The sequence below is a fragment of the Electrophorus electricus genome, chromosome 13, assembly GCF_041902795.1.
Source record: "Electrophorus electricus isolate QZ-2024a chromosome 13, ASM4190279v1, whole genome shotgun sequence".
Taxonomy (NCBI): domain Eukaryota; kingdom Metazoa; phylum Chordata; class Actinopteri; order Gymnotiformes; family Gymnotidae; genus Electrophorus; species Electrophorus electricus.
This window is the reverse complement of record NC_137509.1, coordinates 5,372,501-5,391,992: the sequence shown is the minus strand read 5'-3', so window position 1 is coordinate 5,391,992 and position 19,492 is coordinate 5,372,501. Positions and strand designations below refer to the sequence as shown.

Below are 19,492 nucleotides of genomic sequence, written 5' to 3'. Positions count from 1 at the left end.
CATTAGATATAAGTAATACTTAATCAAAAAGTTTAGAAGTAATAGCCTTCATAACATTGCATGGGGCCCCATTGGAGTAAGTGAATGGTAAAAGTGATTTATGTGCAATAGCTCAGTGTTCTTCCTGGTCTTTCTGCAGGTAAAGTGTTACCATAAAAGGAGTCCCTCTCAGCAAGAGGTCATCTTCAGACTACAGTTCCACACGGGCGCTGTGCAGAACTACAGCCTCATGTTTGAGAAAGAGGACATGGAACATGCCAACAAAGGTATGCACAAACAAACAAACAGACAGACAGACAGACAAACAAATCATTTATTAAACGTTTTGAAAACCACTGATGTTAAAGATTTTTAAAACCATATAATTTATTTTGGTAAAACAATACTACTATAAAACATCATTTAATATTAAAGTTTATTAATAACAACAATTTTTCTTTTTGTATCAAGCTCACAATAGATCCTATCCAGGTGGCAGATGTAGAGTGTTCATGTTTTGTAATGTAACGAGCTCATCTGAATGCTTTTTAATGGGCTGGGTCCTCATGCAGGTGCTGTTTTGATGAAGGGGACCAATGAAAGTGTAAACACTTTTCTGAAACTCATCTTGGGCTCAGTCCTAAAGGGAGATTTTGATACTACAAAAGCAAACATGAGCTGGAGTATTGTACCTTCTTTCTGTTGAAGGAGAGCACTACTTAGGTTTGTTTATGCTAAAACAGCCTATGCATGTTCTACTGAAGATCAGGCTTTAATCTAACATCACTTTTAAATCACTTTTCTCTCAAAGCGGTTAGAAACTGTTCATGTTGTTTCCACCTTTCTAGCTGTAATGCTCAGGTTGCTTCAAACTGTCCCTCAAATCTAAATCTGGTCATTTTCCTCCAGTCTCTGATAGTTAACTGAAAAGGCTGCTAATTGAACAAGCTGGTAAGTGAACAGGCTGGTAATTGAAAAGGCTGATAATTGCACATGAATGGCTGGCTTGTCATAGATGGTTTAAGTGTTTATGAAGGATAGTGTAAGTGGACTGTATTTGACTATTATGGTCCAGTTTCCTGCCCAGAAGACAACTGCAGTGTCTGTGACAGACTGCACTCGTCCACCATTTAGATGCATTATGCTGTTTGGGTTTCAGATCCCAGATTTCCGGATTACGGCAAAGTGGAGCTGGTGTTCTCGGAGGGCCCAGAGCGGATCCAGGGTATTCCTCACACATCCCTAACATGCACCTCCCCACTGCAACTTTTCTGTTTTCTGTTTTCTTTTCTTACTTTTCCTTGTTCTGCTGTTCATTCTCCTTTCTCCATCAGCTTTCCCCATTGCATGTACACCTGCACGCACACACGGACGCACAGACAGACAGACACACACACACACCCCAGTGGGAACTGGAGCATGGCCTGCTGTGCACACACACACACACACACACACACACACACACACACACACACACACACACACACACACACCAGTGGGAACTGGAGCATGGCCTGCTGTGTCTCTTTTGCTGCCCTGTCAGCACACACTTCATCCCACATTTCTCCTCTGAGAGGCTCCCCGCTGGGGGGGAGAGTGTGTGTGTCTGAGAGAGATTCCACAACCTCTGCTCTCTTCATCCCAGCAGGACAGTGTGAGTGTGTGTGTGTGTGTGTGTGTGTATGTAACAGAGAACAGCATGGTGAGTTGTGTAAGGTCAGACATATCTATTAAGGCATCTGTTGGGTGAAAAAATGTCCTTTGTAAATCCTTACTAATGGGAATTAAACTAGTCATATTATTAACTAGTCTTGTTATAAACCTGTCATATTATTAACTAGTCTTGTTATAAACTAATAGTATTATTAACTAGTCTTGTTATAAACTAATCTTATTATTAACTAGTCTTGTTATAAACTAGTCATATTATTAACTAGTCTTGTTATAAACTAGTCATATTATTATCTAGTCTTGTTCTAAACTAATCTTATTATTAACTAGTCTTGTTATAAACTAGTCATATTATTAACTAGTGTTGTTATAAATCTGTCATATTATGAACTAGTCTTGTTATAAACTAGTCATATTATTAATTAGTCTTGTTATAAACTAGTCATATTATTAACTAGTGTTGTTATAAATCTGTCATATTATGAACTAGTCATATTATTAACTAGTCTTGTTATAAACTAGTCATATTATTAACTAGTCTTGTTATAAACTAGTCATATTATTAACTAGTCTTATTATAGTTTAAAGTAGTTTCACTAGTGTGAAAGTTGTTTGGTACCCCCACGTTTAACTGACCTTACCACATGACTCTGAGCTTAGTGTCACTCCCAGGACATACTTATTGTCACTAGAAGACAAAAATAGGCTCTTAATTCTATTTCTCTGTCAATTCAATTCAATTTAGTTCAATTCAATTTGATAATGGTACATTTGCGTTGCTAAAACGTAGGTTCAAAATATTAAAGAGGACTTAAATAGGCTATTACATTTGTAGACTCTGTAAAACTGTAAATAGAGAACTCTGTTAATTAATATTTAAGCTGGAGGAAAACATATAAGACTGAAAAGAAATATTAGGGCTTGTGGTAGTAGTAAATTGGCCGGCCATGTTTGTATGTGTGCGTGCAAGCACTTTATCATTGTCATATTCTCTCTCTCTCTCTCTCTCTCTCTCTCTCTCTCTCTGTCTGTCTGTCTCAATCTCTCTCTCTCTCTCTCTCTCTCTCTCTCTCTCTCTCTCTCTCTCTCTCTCTCTCTCTCTCTCTCTCTCTCTCTCTTTCTCTTTCTCTTTGCTTCTCTTAGGTGCAGAGCACTGGCAGAACGGTGCTGATGTCTCTGTGGACTATAGTGCCACAAGCTCCCTGACCAGATGGGACTCCTACCAGGACCTCTGCAATGGTGAAGGTAACCCTTTCAAACATAGATGGAAAAACAAACAAACAAACAAACATTCATATAAACACCTCAAACCTGGTCATCCCAGGTCTTCTTAAACTCACGTTAAGCTTCTTGTGTTTCATTTCAATGGCAAAGACCATAATGGATAACATTATCATTTTCAAAAAGAATTTTTGATTTTCCATTGCAAAAATATTCTTGTGTCCACACTGCCACTTAGCTGCCTAGTGAGGCACTGTCATGGGGTTATCTGAGTGCCCAGACCTGTGTGTGTGAATTAGTCTGGCATGGTTGTGTGGCACGGCTGTTGGCATGGCTGTCGACACTGCTGTCGGCATGGTTGTGTGGCACGGCTGTTGGCATGGTTGTGTGGCACGGCTGTTGGCATGGTTGCGTGGCACGGCTGTTGGCATGGTTGTGTGGCACGGCTGTTGGCATGGTTGTGTGGCACGGCTGTTGGCATGGTTGCGTGGCATGGCAGGCCACTGTGTTATGTTGGGGATATGCTAGAATAGAAAGAAGAAAGTAACTGAGTCATATTAATGACCCTTATGTGTTGCGTTATAATATATCACGTTACATTCTTTTGATGACCTTACATTTTGACCCTCATTCACTAGAACGAATTACTCTGAAGGAAATCCTCTGGATAACATTAACAAACACTCAATCTCTCAAATATAATCACACACACATGCACACACACACACACACACACACACACACACACACACACATGCACACACACACACACACACACACACACATCAATTGGCTCTTATACGTCTTTGTGTCCACACGCAGAAATACATTATAATGTAAAGGTATTCCCTGTGGTTTTAGTAACAAATACATGTCTGTGCTGGTACATGACAAGTTCCCCGGTAACAATAATAATTCATCGTGCTGTTCAGGTAGAGATGACGGCTAATGGCTACCGGGAGATGCGACATGGATAAGTAATTACCAGCTCCACTTTTCCGTATGTTCTGGAAATATTCAGGGAGAGTTCAGAGAGGAAATACCGGAGGTGGTGGCTGCTTCTATTCTTTATGTGTGTTTATTTATAGCTCAGGGATATTTGCTAAGGAAACAAGGCAGACGAGATATTTTCACAGAAAACAAAAATGTTTTACTTTATTTTTGCATAACTCTTGTTTTTGTTCCACATGATTCATGTGTTTGTCCTTGGGGATTGTGGGCAGTGATAGATGCTAATTAAGTTCTCGTGCTCTACTTTCTTAGCTTTGTTAGTTAGCATGCTTGGTTAAAGTACCATTTTAATGACAAAAATTTAATCAGTTTCAGTTTTCCACCTTATGCTTATCTGGGGTTGTGGACACTTACCTTCTGTTGATCCTGAGTCAGTAGGACTGTTTTATGAAGAAAAGTGTTGTTAGAGTTCAGGGCAAAAGGAACTGACTGTGGATCTGTGTTCGCTGGCGTGAAGCATGGTATTCCCAGCAACCCCAGCCTGGAGAAGTTAAACTTGATGGTGTACCACAGGGTGGGACCTAATCACGTGCTTCCCTGGAGATGCTGAGTTTTGTTTAAAACAGTTCCTTCTTTCCAGAGAAACTCCAGTTTCTTTACTCTCCAGCGCAAACATGCGCAAACACGCACGCACGCACACACACACACACACACACACACACACACACACATCATCACCACAGAGGCAAAGAGCCTTGCACTCAAGTATAGATGTTCCTGCAGTGGCCACTATGGCAAACCTCACCAGCTCACCATGGAATTCCCAACTGAATTCCCCTCTGAAAACAAGTGAGTGTTCCAGAGCCTTGGGCCATGGGTGTCCTGAAAACCCATGTCACCAGCTCACCATGGAATTCCCAGCCCTCTGAATGCAGACGAGGATTCCAGGACTTGGGCCACGGGTGTCCTGAAAACCCATGTCACCAGCTCACCATGGAATTCCCAGCCCTCTGAAAGCAGACGAGGATTCCAGGACTTGGGCCACGGGTGTCCTGAAAACCCATGTCACCAGCTCACCATGGATTTCCCAGCCCTCTGAAAGCAGACGAGGGTTCCAGGACTTGGGCCACGGGTGTCCTGAAAACCCATGTCACTAGCTCACCATGGAATTCCTAGCCCTCTGAGAGCAGACGAGGGTTCCAGGACTTGGGCCACGGGTGTCCTGAAAACCCATGTCACCAGCTCACCATGGAATTCCCAGGCCTCTGAAAGCAGACGAGGGTTCCAGGACTTGGGCCACGGGTGTCCTGAAAACCCATGTCACCAACTCACCATGGAATTCCCAGGCCTCTGAAAGCAGACGAGGGTTCCAGGACTTGCACACCCTGAGCACACCCAGTCAGCTCTCTTCTCCTGCTCCTCACCCTGGGTGCTGGTTCCAATATGGACAGAGCTATAAGTGAAGCTCTTTTCACTTTGTTCATAAAGCAGCGTGGTGCCTTTTGATAAAAGGGGTTGTTTAATTAAAATTCAAAAATAAACTCAGACTGGGGCCTTTTGGTGGGGATCTTGAAGATGAAACATTCCTGTCGCACTTTGAAGCTCTTGTTTTCACATGTAAACACAATGTTGGAGAGCACCAACCAAATGCTCTGGAGGAATTCTGCGTCTCTCTACTATCAGTTGCCTCTCTCACTCTTTCTCTCACTCTTTCTCTCTCACTCTCTCTCTCTCTCTCTCTCTCTCTCTCTCTCTCTTTGTATCATTCCTTCCTCTCTTCCTTTCTTTGCTTTCTTCAAAGCTGCATCATTAATATGCCGGGAACCTCACTACACTCATACCCTCCAATTTACATTGTCATTTCTGTCATTTATGAATATATTACCATTCAGGTGGACCTCCAAAGACTAGCTATACAGAATAAACCATTCAGGGAAGCGTATCTGAGGTTAACTTCTTTTGCTCACTGAGGGCCTAAAGACTGTAACAGAAGAAGACAATTGTCATTTGGTTCGTTTGCATAGGATGGGCATGGGACTGATGTGTGTTTCTCTGGGACTGTGCCACCCCCTAACAGAGCAAACAGAGATTTCTAAAGGCGTCTCTGGCACACTCTTCTGTGGCTGTGGGTGGAGGTGGAGATTGGAATTATAATTACACTTCTGTACAGACCAATTTCAGCTGCCTATCAATGTTAAGAAAACCTCTTACACACACACACACACACACACACACACAGATACACATACAATATCTCTCCTCCACATCCATTGACAAAAGTTCTAAACACAGCCGGAACTTCTTGTATCAAGGGTTGGTTTTGCCACCTGGTCGTCGACAGAGTTATATTTAGTATGTTTATTTTTAGTTCATTTTAATGATGTTTTTAGTGGAGTTTTGACACCAGCTACAGTGGTTCCGCTCTGTTAAGCTTTTATGGCTGAACACTCCTAGCCATATTCATCAGTTCAAAAATGGCTGAGACGATTGCTGGAACCCAGCAATTTGGGGTGGGTGCACATCTGGTTCCGTAACAGCGTTCCGTGTGTTGACAGCAGCAGCAGCCGTGTAATTTGGTAATGCTTGAGTGATGGGGGTTGAGCTTCATATGAAGGGCGCTGAGGTAGCAGGCATGGCTGCTGTAATTAAAAAGCCCCACAAGCTCTATGAGGTATTTAGTTGCAGAAAGGAATGTTGTTGTTTTTGGATAAAGTCACTTATCTGTTCTGCTCTTGCTTCTGTATATTTGTCAAATTTCTTATCTGAATTGTAATATTTCTCTCTCTTTTGTATCATTTTAGAATTTCAATTCATCCACTGTTTCTTTCTTTCTTTCTTTCTTTTCCTCCAATACCCCCTTCTCCCTCTCATTTACCTTTGTACCTTTTTCATAGACTGATGATGTATGGGGTAACTATAGCTTTGTCCCCGCCCCCTCCATCTAAGCCCTGCCCCCATGTTTACATTCCTCTCTCCATATTTGGCCACCTCTCAGTCCCACCCCTGTCCTTGTGCAGAATGCAAACACACGTGCACACACACACACACACACACACACACACACACACACACACACATACATGTGCACACATACACACACACACACATGCACACACAAACTTTCATTCACCTTCCTGGCAAAGCAGAACAGCGGGCCACTGTGTTCTGCAGCTCAACCAGTACAACCTGCAGAAATACTGACAGAGCTCAGGACTTTATTCCCTAATCTGGTGAGGGATTAGAAGAACCCAGTTCTGAGTCTTTCATGCTGCATTCTGGTGAGGAATTAGATGAATCAGATTCTGTGTTTCTGTCTGAAGGAAAGGTAAGGAAAGAGATTTCTTTTCTTTTAGATAGGTATGCTGAGAAAGAAGAAGCATGGAGGGAAATGAGAGAGAACCGAAAACAGAGAAAGACAGCGAGAGACGGTACCACTGGGTCGGTGGAAGTGCTTTTGGAAAAAAACATGGCATTTTGACCTCTGCCTTCTCTGAAAAGTGGAAGTACACAGAGGTGGAAGTGTGTGTGTGTGTGTGTGTGTGTGTGTCTGAATGTGCGAGCGTGTGAACGAGCGGGAGTGTGAAAAGGCACTCTTTATCATGCGTGTCTGGTATTTGGAGCCCACAGCTCCTGAGCCACCCTGCGGTGGGCCTGTTGATGTTCTGAGCTGTCCCGCTGCCCAGCAACAGCCAGGCTCACAGCATCGCTCCCCCATGCTGATCGGCTATGGCACAAGCACGGGCCCTTTAGTGGCCGCCGGCTTCCTTGGAGGCCCGTGGATTTGCTGTCGCCGCACCCAGGAGCTCTGAGAATGCTTCCGTGTTCTCTTGGTCTGTTGACCCGGTCGGTGTTTTCAGTGGCTGCTGATGTCTGAGAAAGATTTACGGCATAATGCAGAGGGCCAGGGGAATTGTGGGAACTGGGTTGTGAATCACATGACCTTGGGCTGAATGTGCGAGTGCTGTGGTCTTTGATTAGCAAACCGCTTAGTCTGTTGTGTGGCCGAATTCTGTGCGAAAAAAACTCAGAGTTAAAGGCTGTCTAAAACTGAATGCATCTAATTACAATTTAGCAAGTTCGAAGTGGAAATGTAACTCCCAAGAATGAATCAGAATTAAGAGAAAACTTTTGGCTTATTGTAAGATTGCTGTTATGTACAATGCAAATGTTGGTATTAGTTTGGGTAACACTTGTTTAAAGAAGGTTTAAATGTGGCTATGGGTTTATCCCAGGGTGAGTTTCGGTTGAAAACTAGTTTTGGATTGAGTTGGGGAGGCATATCTAATATAGGACTCTTACCATTGAAGCCTTTATTGTGTGCCTTTGGTCAGGATTTGATTATTCTGCAGTGAGCAAATGTGTGTATCCATACCTTAAAACAGCAAGAAGCAAGCTAATGTGTAGCCCTTGTCCAAGGTGCAAGTGGGCAAGTATGGATTGTTGATGGGTTTCCTCTGTGTGTCTGTGTCCAAGTGTGTGTGGTCCAGCCGATCTTTGAAGCATTACGTCTCTTCTCTTCCTCAGCTCCTTCCCTGCAGTCACAGGTCACGACCCTGGACAAATTCTCCCCTAAGCGAAACCAGGGCAGCAGCCTCACCCTGGGCAGGATCACCCGCACCACCTCCGTCACCTCCAGCCCCGAGCACAGTGACCACGCCCTGTCTGCCAGCAGTGACTCGGGCCTCTCCAGCGCCTCCCTGTGGACGGAGCGCACTGCTGCCACAGCCAGCAGGCCGGCAGGACCCAGCCCACAGGAGAAGGCCGAGCTGAACGTCCTTCTGAGTGGCTTCGGCCTGGATGAGCTCCGGGTGGACGACGGCATGGAGCAGACCTCGACCCCTCAGGGAGCGCTCCGGCGCCTGCCGCAGGCGCACCTCAATGGCAGCTCCCGACCCAAAGAGCGCGAGACGGACATCCTGGACGATGAGGTGTTGATGTCGGGTCATGATATGCGCAGTGCTGACAGCCTGGGCACGCTCTCGTCCTCATGCCACCAGAGCAGCCAGAACTCGCTGCTCTCCGACGGCGCGGGCGACGACGCCCCCCATCACGCCCCGACTGCCTCAGAGGAATACGAGCGGGCCCGGAATGGCCTGGTCAAGAGGACTGCCTCCCTTCCCACCACCGAAACCAGCTGCACCCCCATCAGGGGGCAACAGTTCCAGCAGGGCGGCTACTCCACCCAGACGTGGGTGCAGCAGCAGCAGATGGTGGCAGCCCCGCATTACTCCTACCTGCCTGAGGAGGGTGGAGTTGGGGAGGGGAGCTGCTACCTCACTGACAAGCAAGTGGTCACCCCCAAAACAACCAACAGCGAGAGACTCACTGCTGCTCCAAACCCAGAGGTGTCACCGAGCCAGGAGAGTGAAAGAAGTCGGGATGAAGAGTTTAACTCACTCACGGTGGACATCGACAACTCCATCGACCAGCTCAACCGGCTCATCTTGGACTTGGACCCCACATTCGTGCCCATCCCCACACGGAGCAACTCGGTTAAGAGACACGGAGGATCAGTGACCCCAGCCTGTAGCAACGGTGTCCTGACAGTCACGCTCGGTGAAAGCAGCAGAAACCAGCAGCAAGGTAAGCTGGAGAAAAGGTTTGGGCAGGGGCAGGTTTTTGAAAATGATCTGATATCATTTTGGCTTCTTAGTTGAATGAATCCACCTGAAATGAGCAGTGAAATGTTTTGCATGCCTTAGCACATTCTGAAAGTCATAGTTGGATGGTAGAACTTGTGGAACTTGTGGATGGTAGAACTTGTGGTAGAACATGCAGTTCTTTCTTCCTGATGGTGGGTCTGGTGGGTTGTTTCTTGGTGAGTCTAGTGGTGGGTCTGGTGGTGGGTTTGGTGGTGAGTCTAGTGGTGGGTTTGGTGGTGGGTCTGGTGGGTTGTTTCTTGGTGAGTCTAGTGGTGGGTTTGGTGGTGGGTTTGGTGGTGAGTCTAGTGGTGGGTCTGGTGGTGGGTCTGGTGGGTTGTTTCTTGGTGAGTCTAGTGGTGGGTTTGGTGGTGAGTCTAGTGGTGGGTCTGGTGGTGGGTTTGGTGGTGAGTCTAGTGGTGGGTCTGGTAATGGGTTTGGTGGGTTGTTTCTTGGTGAGTCTAGTGGTGGGTTTGGTGGTGGGTTTGGTGGTGGGTCCTGTGGTGGCACTGCTGCAGTTGAAAATGTTTGAAAAACAAAATATGAGAATCTTGGGCTCAAGCATCAGAGGCAGCAACTTCAAAACTGGTTCATGAAAAATGTGAAGATCTGTAGAATATTTACTAGTTAGACACAGTATGATATTTTCTGTGAAATAGCTAGAAGCAGTTGAGTGTACATTTCACAGATAGTACATGCTGTTTGTGTGGGTACAGGTATATTACTTGTTTACTTGTGGTTTGGTGCAGCTTTGAATAAAAATGTGAACCTTTATAGGAAAACAAAAAGTGAAGACAAAAAGAGACACTGAAAAATGGACAAGGTGGATTTCAAATCACACTGAGTGCGTCATCACTCCAGGACAAACTCTCTTTGCAACTACAGAGTGGTACGATGTCCATATTGCACATTAGAGAGTTTGTCACTGACTTTGAAAAACTTCTGTTGTTTCTTTCTTTGGAAAAAAACCCCGCCTGCCTGTCATAGCCTTTCCCAACACGGCTTTGATATCATGCAAAAATGTGAGACCCAGCCGAAAAAGCAAGACAGGACAGAATCGAGACAGCGTGAAAGATCTCTGCCACTGTGGGTTTGCCCTTGACAGATGAGCTTTGACACCATTGTGCCATGCCTGACACACAGCGTTGCTAGCTTCGCAACGGCATTCCAGCATTTGAGCTGGGCAGGGTCTCCACCTGGCTGCACACACGGTGCGAGGCGGCACTTTTGCCTGCAGTGCAGGCTTCTGACAGGGTTTAGGCGTTGGGACTTGCCTTTTCTCAACTGTCTGCCTCTAGGATCAGGGTGGGAAGGAGTCTTATCAGCAACTATTAAGGGGAATCTTTATTCCCTCGCAGTCAGACCAGACAGCACTCTTATCCTTGTGACTACAGTGATGAAAATACATCAGTTGAGACATAGATTTATTAAATTCAGTTCAATTTTGCTGTACCTTGTAGAGTTTTGTTGATACTTGTGGAAAGCTGCTTAATTCAGTATGAATTTAGAATTCAATTCAGTCATTCTGAATTACAGTGATTCTGGTGAAAGATGAAAGACAGTTATATGCACTGAATGTGAAGGTGGAAACATTAGAAGTATAATCCATATGCTTGGATCAAATACAGGTATTATTTAATCCCTTGCGGGTGTAACAGAGAGTTTTGAAGGCAGGGGTCTCAGGAACACTTTTGAAGTGGCAAGCAATAGGTTCAAATGTAGACCGAGAGAGAGAGAGAGAGAGAGAGAGAGAGAGAGAGAGAGAGAGAGAGAGAGAGAGAGAGAAAAGACGAACAGGGAGGGAGAAAAGAACTCATTCTAGCTTTTGAAGAGGGAATGTGTGATATCGATCAAAAGCAAAACATTTCTTTTGTTTTAGCATACTATGCTAGTCATTCGATTATCGGCTAGTATCATCCTGGCATGTTTACAAAATGGTTGCTCTGAATAGGCCTGCTGCCTGTTTATACAGCTGCAGAGGGACAGGGGCATTGTGGCTCTCCCTCATAGGACACAGGTATGCACCTAAATCTCGCCTTTGCTTTGAAATGTAAGGAATGTTCATGGACACTTGGGAAGGGGAATGTTCCAGCTGGGAGGTTCCCACAAGAATGCCACAGTGAGTTAAGAAGGCTCAGGTAAAGTTTGGGACACTAAGATTAATCTGAGCTCCTGCATGTGTCATGCTTTCAGCGTGAAAACGTGCTTACACCTTTTCTCCTTTATAGCCTTCACCGAGGACATGTGGGGCAACGAGTGTGAGTGAAAAGGGAGATGATTTAGGAAGTTACCAGACTGTGTTGGTGGTAGTGGTAGGTGACACAAGACCACGCAGTCACAGGTGTATTTATGTATGGTACAGTTTTAGCTGGAGGGGATGTGTTTAATACAAATGTCTGAAACAAATACGCCATGTAGACAAATGTACTGGACTCCTCACACATGGAGTCAGGTCGTAGATCTAAGATGAACAAGGGTGTAAACACACCGCTAGGCTGGATGTGTTCACTGTCTGGTCGGCTGTGATCACTGCTTAGACTTCAGACCAAAAAAAATTAAAAATCAGATTTAACTGTCTGCCTCAGGGAAGCTTTAAGACGATCTCTTGGCTATGAATGAGTTAGGACTTACACATTTAGTCTAAGCAGCGGTGAGTCACGGTGCTCTTGTAATGGCAGGGTAGAGACCGTGGAGCCTGATTGGTAGAAGAACAGGGAAGGAGTATCCAGACCATGGAATTTCCAGGAAAGAAACGGAAGTGGCCCGAGGCCTAGCATTCTCCACCTGCCCACAGACAGCTCCGCTCCCCAAAGATATACAAACACAGGCCCCATGTGCAGTCCAAACATGTCAGCAAGTTTCAAATGCTTAATAAAGTCATCGTGTGTGTGCGTGTGCATGTTGCAAGACTAAAGTTGTTTTCACATAAGAACTCTGGAAGGTCATGACTCAGTCAGACATTTTCATTTTGAGGATGTTTGTATCTTTTTATTTTCGTGGACCGTTACAGGACCGTTGTGAACACACCCGCTCCCTCTCTGTGACTCCTCTATTCACACATGGGGTCAATCAGACATTCCTCAGACTTTCTACTAGTTAGCCGAAAGCTTCAAGTCTTTTTAACGTCCGGGGCGTGTGATTGGGACATGTGTGTTGTCACACAGCCTCTGTGGGGAATGCCCGGAAATGCTCTGGGCTACCGTGTATGTCCGAATGGGACTTGGGGGTGCAGGAGGACTAACTGCCTTGACTCTCTCAAATTTCTTCATTCTTGAATTTCTTGGTCTTAACACAAACATCAGTACAAATAAAACACACAGTACTAATCACCATGATATAAGTCATGCTTCATGAGTAGATCAGTGGATAAGTTTTCAAAGAGTTCCATTATCAGTGATGTTTCAGTGTAATCCAGGTTAATACGGATATGATTCAGTTGAATGGTAAATATGATTCATATGAATGGTAGATATGATTCGGGTGAATAATGGATATGAATTATGTGAATAGTGGATATGATTCATAAGTGATCCACTGCAGTGAATGACACTCAAACCAAAGTGCTGCTGTCTGCTAAGAGAAAGGGCCATTAGGAGACATGAGGCTCATTAACTTTCTTCTATGAGATGATAATGAGCAAGCAATTGTCTTCTCCAAACACACACACACACACACACACACACACACACACACACACACACACACACACACACACACACACGCACGCACGCACGCACACACACACACACACACACACACACACACACACACACACACAGAGTGTTAAGCCTTGAGATGAGGACTGTCTCCCTCTCACACCACTCCCCCATATTAACATTCCAGAGGCAGAAATAGCAGGACCCTTTTGTGGAAGCCTGAGATTAGCATGTCTATGTCAGATGACTCTTCGTGCTACGGCCAGACGGCCAAACAAGCCGCTGTTTGCTCAGCCTTCAGTGTGGTGGTGCTTTTCTTTCTTCAGACTCTTTAAAAGGCAGAAGAGTAGCAGATATGTTTGTAACACTTTCCTGTGAGGTGGAATTAACATCCATGTTCAAAATGAAATCAGAATGACAAGAACACACTCCATCTTGGTGTTGAGTGGAGAACTGGCTGATGGTTATGTGACTGTCTGTCTTTTTCCTTTGTAACTTGGTGCCATGCCATTGCTAGGTGCTGGGCTAGGAAGCGTGCTTATTGATCTGTCACTCGCTATTTAATTTCATTGTTTCTTTAAAATTTCTTTGTTTAATTTTTTGTTGCTGAATGTGCACTACCTTTACTTCCTACACGCATGGGAACTGTTGGCCTTTAGGTTCCATATTGCTCTGACTGGACAGGAACTTCGCTATGTAACCATGCACTACCACCCACAGTGCTGGACACACTCTTCTGGGAAACAGTTTTCAAGTGTATTATGACATCATTCAAGTGTATTATGACATCTTAGGGCTTCATTTGAAAAGAATTCCAGGAAAGCTTGTTACAGTAAAGAAGGTAAAGCATAACAAACATGGAAGCAATGGGTAAGTAAACTGAGAACTGTCCCAAAATCCTGGATTCATCGGAGTAGTAGCCTTAAGTGGCAGCTTCCATTGCCCCCCCGCCTCCATTGAAACTCCAACAATAAATGCCTCCAGCGTCTGATCTGCTTATAGAAAAACATATAATGAAACAGTATTGTGTAATAAAATATCCTGATATTGTAATACCATTTAAGGAGTGGTGTACATATCATGCATAGGTAATTATAAATATAGCTTCAAAGAGATGGAATCAACCTTCTGAGTGGTAATGTAATCTAATACTACAGAGCACTTAATGGAATTGACATTAACAGCAGGCAGTACAGCACATGAATGCTATTGTAATAGTAGTTTCCTGTGTGTGTGTGTGTGTGTGTGTGTGTGTGTGTGTGTGTGTGTGTGTGTGTGTGTGTGTGTGTGTGTGTATTTGTCTCTGGCGGTCCGATCAGCTGTCCAACCTGAGAAGAATAAACAGGGCACAGAGGTGCATGAGCACTCCCCACCCTGTGGACGCGCAGCCTGGGAACTGGAGCAGGAGTTTGGGAACAGAGTGAGATATCCACACAGCATACCCACAGCACAGGTAAGACACACACACACACACACACACACACACACACACACACACACACACACACACATATATTTTTGTAATTTTATTCTTTTGAAGCTGTTAGATTTTCAATTCCACACATACAGGCACCTGGTATAGGGTTACAAAATAAGAGTATAAGAAGTACCAAACATTCCACGGAGTGTTCTTAAGGTAACTATTGTGTGTGTGTGTGTGTGTGTGTGTGTGTGTGTGTGTGTGTGTGTGTGTGTGTTGCAGCAGGCTCCTGTGTACAGACCTGACAGTGTGGAGTACAGGCAGCCCAGTGCTGGGCTGGACACTGGAGCAGATCCAGACATCGACCCGGTTTCCACACCAGCCTTCCCCAACTCCCCACCCACTCCTTATGGTGAGCCACACCCACATCCACGCCCTCTGCCACACCCCCACCTCACCCTCACACACCCAGAACTGCACATGCCTGGCATTCCACCATACAGACATAACTCAGGCAGATAACTTTGACTGAGTTTGACATCAAAGTGGTTACTTCCCATGTCATGTCAATTAAAGATGTTCTGGCATTGCATGGTAAGGTAAACAAAACTGATTTCTCACCCGGCCAGTAAACTATAAGTCATTCAAAACTTCTGCTTCCTACCTTACTACCTAATGGCACCAGTGTTAAGTCTAATTTGTTGTCTAATTTGGTGTCATTCGCCAATGAACGCCTGAAAAAGGCTTGATTGACAGACATGACTCCTTTGTCTGTGTAGTCACTTGACTTGCTAGAAAAGCTCTTTCAGTACTGAGTATCTTTGAGAAGCTATACCAAACCTACTCCTCTTCACCCTCTTCCTCGCAGTGAAGACCATGCCAGACCTGCCACATTTTGCACAAATTCCATCTCCCAGCATGCCTGTGTTTGGCGTCTATAGGACAGAGAACGGTAAGTCTGATATCAACAGCCATAAGTCCATTTGATGAACTTTAAATAGCTATAACCATTGTTTTAGTACAAACATGGTACATTCTAGCAGAGCAATTTAAATTAAGAAAAACCCTGACTTTATTTAACATAACAGAAAATTGGAAGATCAGTTGAATTTAATTGAGATTTATCACTTCTAATATAATGAATGTGAGCACAGGTGTTTATGGTCGAGTTATGGTTGTGCTTCTGCCATAAAATTACCTATGGTCCTTTGACATCATTATTTGGGTGGATGGCTGACTACAAACCACTAGTTAAACATCCCATATGTGCTCTGTCCACTGGCATAAAGAGGTAAACTCCACTTAAAAGTCAGATCACTGCTAAATAAAAGAATTACATTTAAAAAAAAATAAAGTGCCAGTAGCTTTTTCTGTTTTCAGACATTTTGCAGCATGTTGGGCTGAAGACCACAGAATTTAAAGACTAATGGTTTTATGTAAGGTTACTAACACAGATAAGTACCACATAAAAGGCTGTGAACAATTTAAAACCATGACTAATTCAGGCTATTTTTAGTCTGTTGTTCAAATAGGCCCTTTTTTTCATATTTCAGATTTCTTAAATGAAGTCTTAAATGTGGGTAAGTCCACTTTAAGGGTAAGAAAACAGCCTGTGCTGTCTGTTCCTCCCACACAGCAGCAGATAGTGCAGGAGTGGCGGAACTGAAATGTCAAGACTTTGTACACATAGAACTAAACATATGTGCTTTCTGACCTCTGACAAAAGACTCCTGAATGGGAGGAAACAGCCTACAGAACAATGCGCCAAGGGCCAGCCATTCTCACACAAATGGATGTCTCCATGGAATCCTGGGATTTGGGTTGGGCTGGGCTGGGCTGGGCTGGGCTGGGTTGGGCGGTGCTGGGCTGGGCTGGGCCAGACTGGTCTGGTCTGGTCTGGGCTGGGCTGGGCTGGGCTGGGCTGGGCTGGGCTGGGTTAGACTGGTCTGGGCTGGGCTGGGCTGGGCTGGGCTGGGCTGGGCTGGGCTAGACTGGTCTGGTCTGGGCTGGGCTGGGCTGGGCTGGGCTGGGCTGGGCTGGGCTGGGCTGGGCTGGGCTAGACTGGTCTGGTCTGGTCTGGTCTGGGCTGGGTTGGACTGGGCTGGATTGGTCTGGGCTGGGCTGGGCTGGGCTGGGCTGGGCTGGGCTGGGCTGTGTTGGGTCGGCTGAGAGAAAGGGCTGACGTGTCTCTCTCCAGTGCTGTTCTATAGGCACTAAAGTCCCCAAAGGCCCTGACCCAGTCCAGCATGCCCCGTAATCAGACCAGCAAGCTGCAAACTCAATCCAGCATTGCCCAAACTCAATTAGCACACCCCATACTCAATCCAGCACGCACTAAGCACCATCCAGCATGCCCCAAGGTCAATCCAACATGCTCCAAGGTCAATTTTGCATGCCCCATACTCAATTAAGCACACCCCACTCATTCCAACACGCCGCCTCCAGCTAATCAGGAAGGTGTGGACCATGTGTGTCAGTTGGTGGAGGGGTTGTGCTCTCCAGTGTTAGAAACATTCCCTCTAAATCCACCCAGTATTCCTCTTTCATCCTTACCCAGGGATCTAGCAGTGACATCTGTTAGCATATGCTTTGTATGGCGCTGCCTAGTGGCAAGTGTGAGAATGCAACTCACCACGGAATGGAACCAACTCACACTGCACTACTGTAGATCAGACTTGCAGCTCAGACACTGTTACTCAGTCTTTTTTAAAAGCTCTACCTTGTTTTTAAGTCCCACTGTATTTTAAGAAGTGACCTGCAGTATAAGAGCTCGATGGACAACAACACAATCTTTCACTGGAGGCGACCTTCTCATCTGTCCAAACTTGGCCGTGACCTTGCGTTCTATTTCCATGGAGCCCTGCTGTCAGGGCGACTGCTTTCAGGCCTAGTGTGCAAGTGCAGCAGGCCTATTCAGATGTTACCATAGCAACCAACTTAACATACCCTTTGAATGGAAAAGGAGGGTGGAACAGGAGACAAATTAAATCCTTTTACATGGCTTATGGCTGGATTACAAAGGCACGTGGGTGACGGCAACAACTTCATCTCTGTCTGCTCAGCTAGTGGCTATCTGGGCATGGCTGGTACCACGTGGTGTTCTGTAACTGGGCATGTACTTACCAGGTGTCTCAAAGCAAGAGTACTGATCTGAGATCAGCCCGTCTACATAAATGTAATCTGGACGCCAGAACATAGCTGCTCCTCTGATACCCCTGACATGCAGTATTGCAGATATGGTAGTAATGTGCAATGTAAGGTGGGTAATGACATGGTTGCGTTCTTTAGGTGGACTGAGGTCTGTGGTAGGACACCATTAATGCAAGGACATGGTTTTATAAAGAGGAATAACAGTTCAAAGCCAAAACTCTTGTGCCAGCCAAGTGGAATTATTGAATAATAGGATAAAGAATGATGTAGTTTATGTATATGGATGGATACATTATAGGAATTGTGTGTGTGTGTCTGTGTGTGTGTGTGTATTTGTTTTTGGATTGGAATCATTCTTCTTCAGCGCGGAGTTCATGTGTGGTGGTTTTGATTTCAGAAATGAGAGCTTATGCAGACATTATGGGTCATGATGAGATCACGGCAAAGACTTCCCAGAGAATCTTCACTCACTCCAACACCACAGCAGGATTCATGAGCCTCGCCAACAGGTAAACGGACCTGTGGTCCTCCTTCGGCTAGTGGCTGGTTTAAAGATTGTTAAAAGATTGTTTAAAGTTGTTTAAACAACATCATTAGGCTCCATAAGAATGTTTTACATGGGATAGCAAATATATAAACTTGTAAAAATAGTTAAGCGTGTTTGTTTGGTGTAGGACATCAGTGTAGGTTACAAACCTGCTCCTCTCTCTAGCCCCGCCCAGTCTTCCTGCCCAGAGGGGGCGCTGTTGCCTCGCCACTCCTTCGTCAAAGCCCAGCATTCTGGAGCTGTGGACTTCAGCCAGAGGTCTCCTCCATCCAACCACACACACACCCACAGCCACCCGGCCCCAGCTCCCGGTGCTCATGGCTCCCCCCGGGGTGACCAGGGGACCAGGGTGGTGCGGTATGGATTCAGCCACAGCCCCCCACAGGACTTTGACGAGCCGGAAGGTTTCTGCCGGCCACCCGGGCCCCCAGGGCTCCCAGGGCTCCTGCTGGAGCCGGACGTCCCGATCTTCCAGCTGCAGCAGCCCCCGCTGCCAGAGAAGAGGCGAGCCTCTGACTGTGATCATTCCATAGGCTCCGCCTCCCCTGCACCCAGTGGCTTCTCCAGCCCTCACAGTGGCAGCTCGCTGAGCATCCCGTTCCCCAGCGTGCTGCCTGTGCTGCAGGGCAGGGTCGCTGCGGTCAGCCCACCCTCCCTGCTACCAGGTGAACTCTACAGCGGTTTGGTTTTTTTATACCCACAATGCACCAGCACCACCGTTTCTCTGTGCTTTCACTGTGATAACACACACAACCCATCTTACAAAGGGCTTGCTGGTGAATAAAGTGTGAACGTAGTTCCCAGGTCTTGGAATGTGGATCCCTTCTGTAACGGAATAGTAAAATAAGTGCTGCTTATTAAATTAATAACAAAAGTCCTAGGGCAAACAAGCAGTCCCATATTCTTAAAAGGATAAGTGCCTATTGGCTGTCATTATATTGGTCATTATTTTATTATTACTATTTATTAATGAAATGGTAAACAGATATATACATATATGTTAATGGACTGTTTAGGTTATACTTCTACAGATACAGAGCAATCTCGATGCCTTTTCATGTTTGCACTGTATAACATATTAACTTCTTTTGCTTCTCCTTTGTTTTTGTTAAGATGGACTGGCGAGTAAGCAGGTAACAGTAAAGTTTGTCCAAGATACTTCAAAATACTGGTACAAGCCCGACATAGCAAGAGATCAAGGTGAATATCAAAAGCTCAAGGCAGTTGGCTGTTGATTAATTATTTCATTCTTAGTAAA

The 19,492-nt window shown here is 45.3% G+C and overlaps 1 protein-coding gene across 4 annotated transcripts in view; it reads left to right on the top strand.

The window, feature by feature from the left end:
* tns3 (tensin 3) overlaps positions 1-19,492 on the top strand; it is a 41,306-nt gene that overhangs the window by 16,264 nt on the left and 5,550 nt on the right. Inside the window, exons 10-19 of one of the 4 annotated variants that reach the window (XM_081694599.1) lie at positions 140-266; positions 1,139-1,204; positions 2,794-2,895; positions 8,347-9,405; positions 14,437-14,570; positions 14,823-14,949; positions 15,406-15,489; positions 18,085-18,196; positions 18,400-18,899; positions 19,348-19,434. In XM_081694599.1, coding sequence (XP_081550725.1) covers positions 140-266; positions 1,139-1,204; positions 2,794-2,895; positions 8,347-9,405; positions 14,437-14,570; positions 14,823-14,949; positions 15,406-15,489; positions 18,085-18,196; positions 18,400-18,899; positions 19,348-19,434 — 2,398 coding nt within the window. Of the gene's footprint in view, positions 1-139; positions 267-1,138; positions 1,205-2,793; positions 2,896-8,346; positions 9,406-14,436; positions 14,571-14,819; positions 14,950-15,405; positions 15,490-18,084; positions 18,197-18,399; positions 18,900-19,347; positions 19,435-19,492 lie in introns of all 4 variants that reach the window. The other 3 variants (XM_081694600.1, XM_027019056.3, XM_081694601.1) reach the window with 3 other exon arrangements.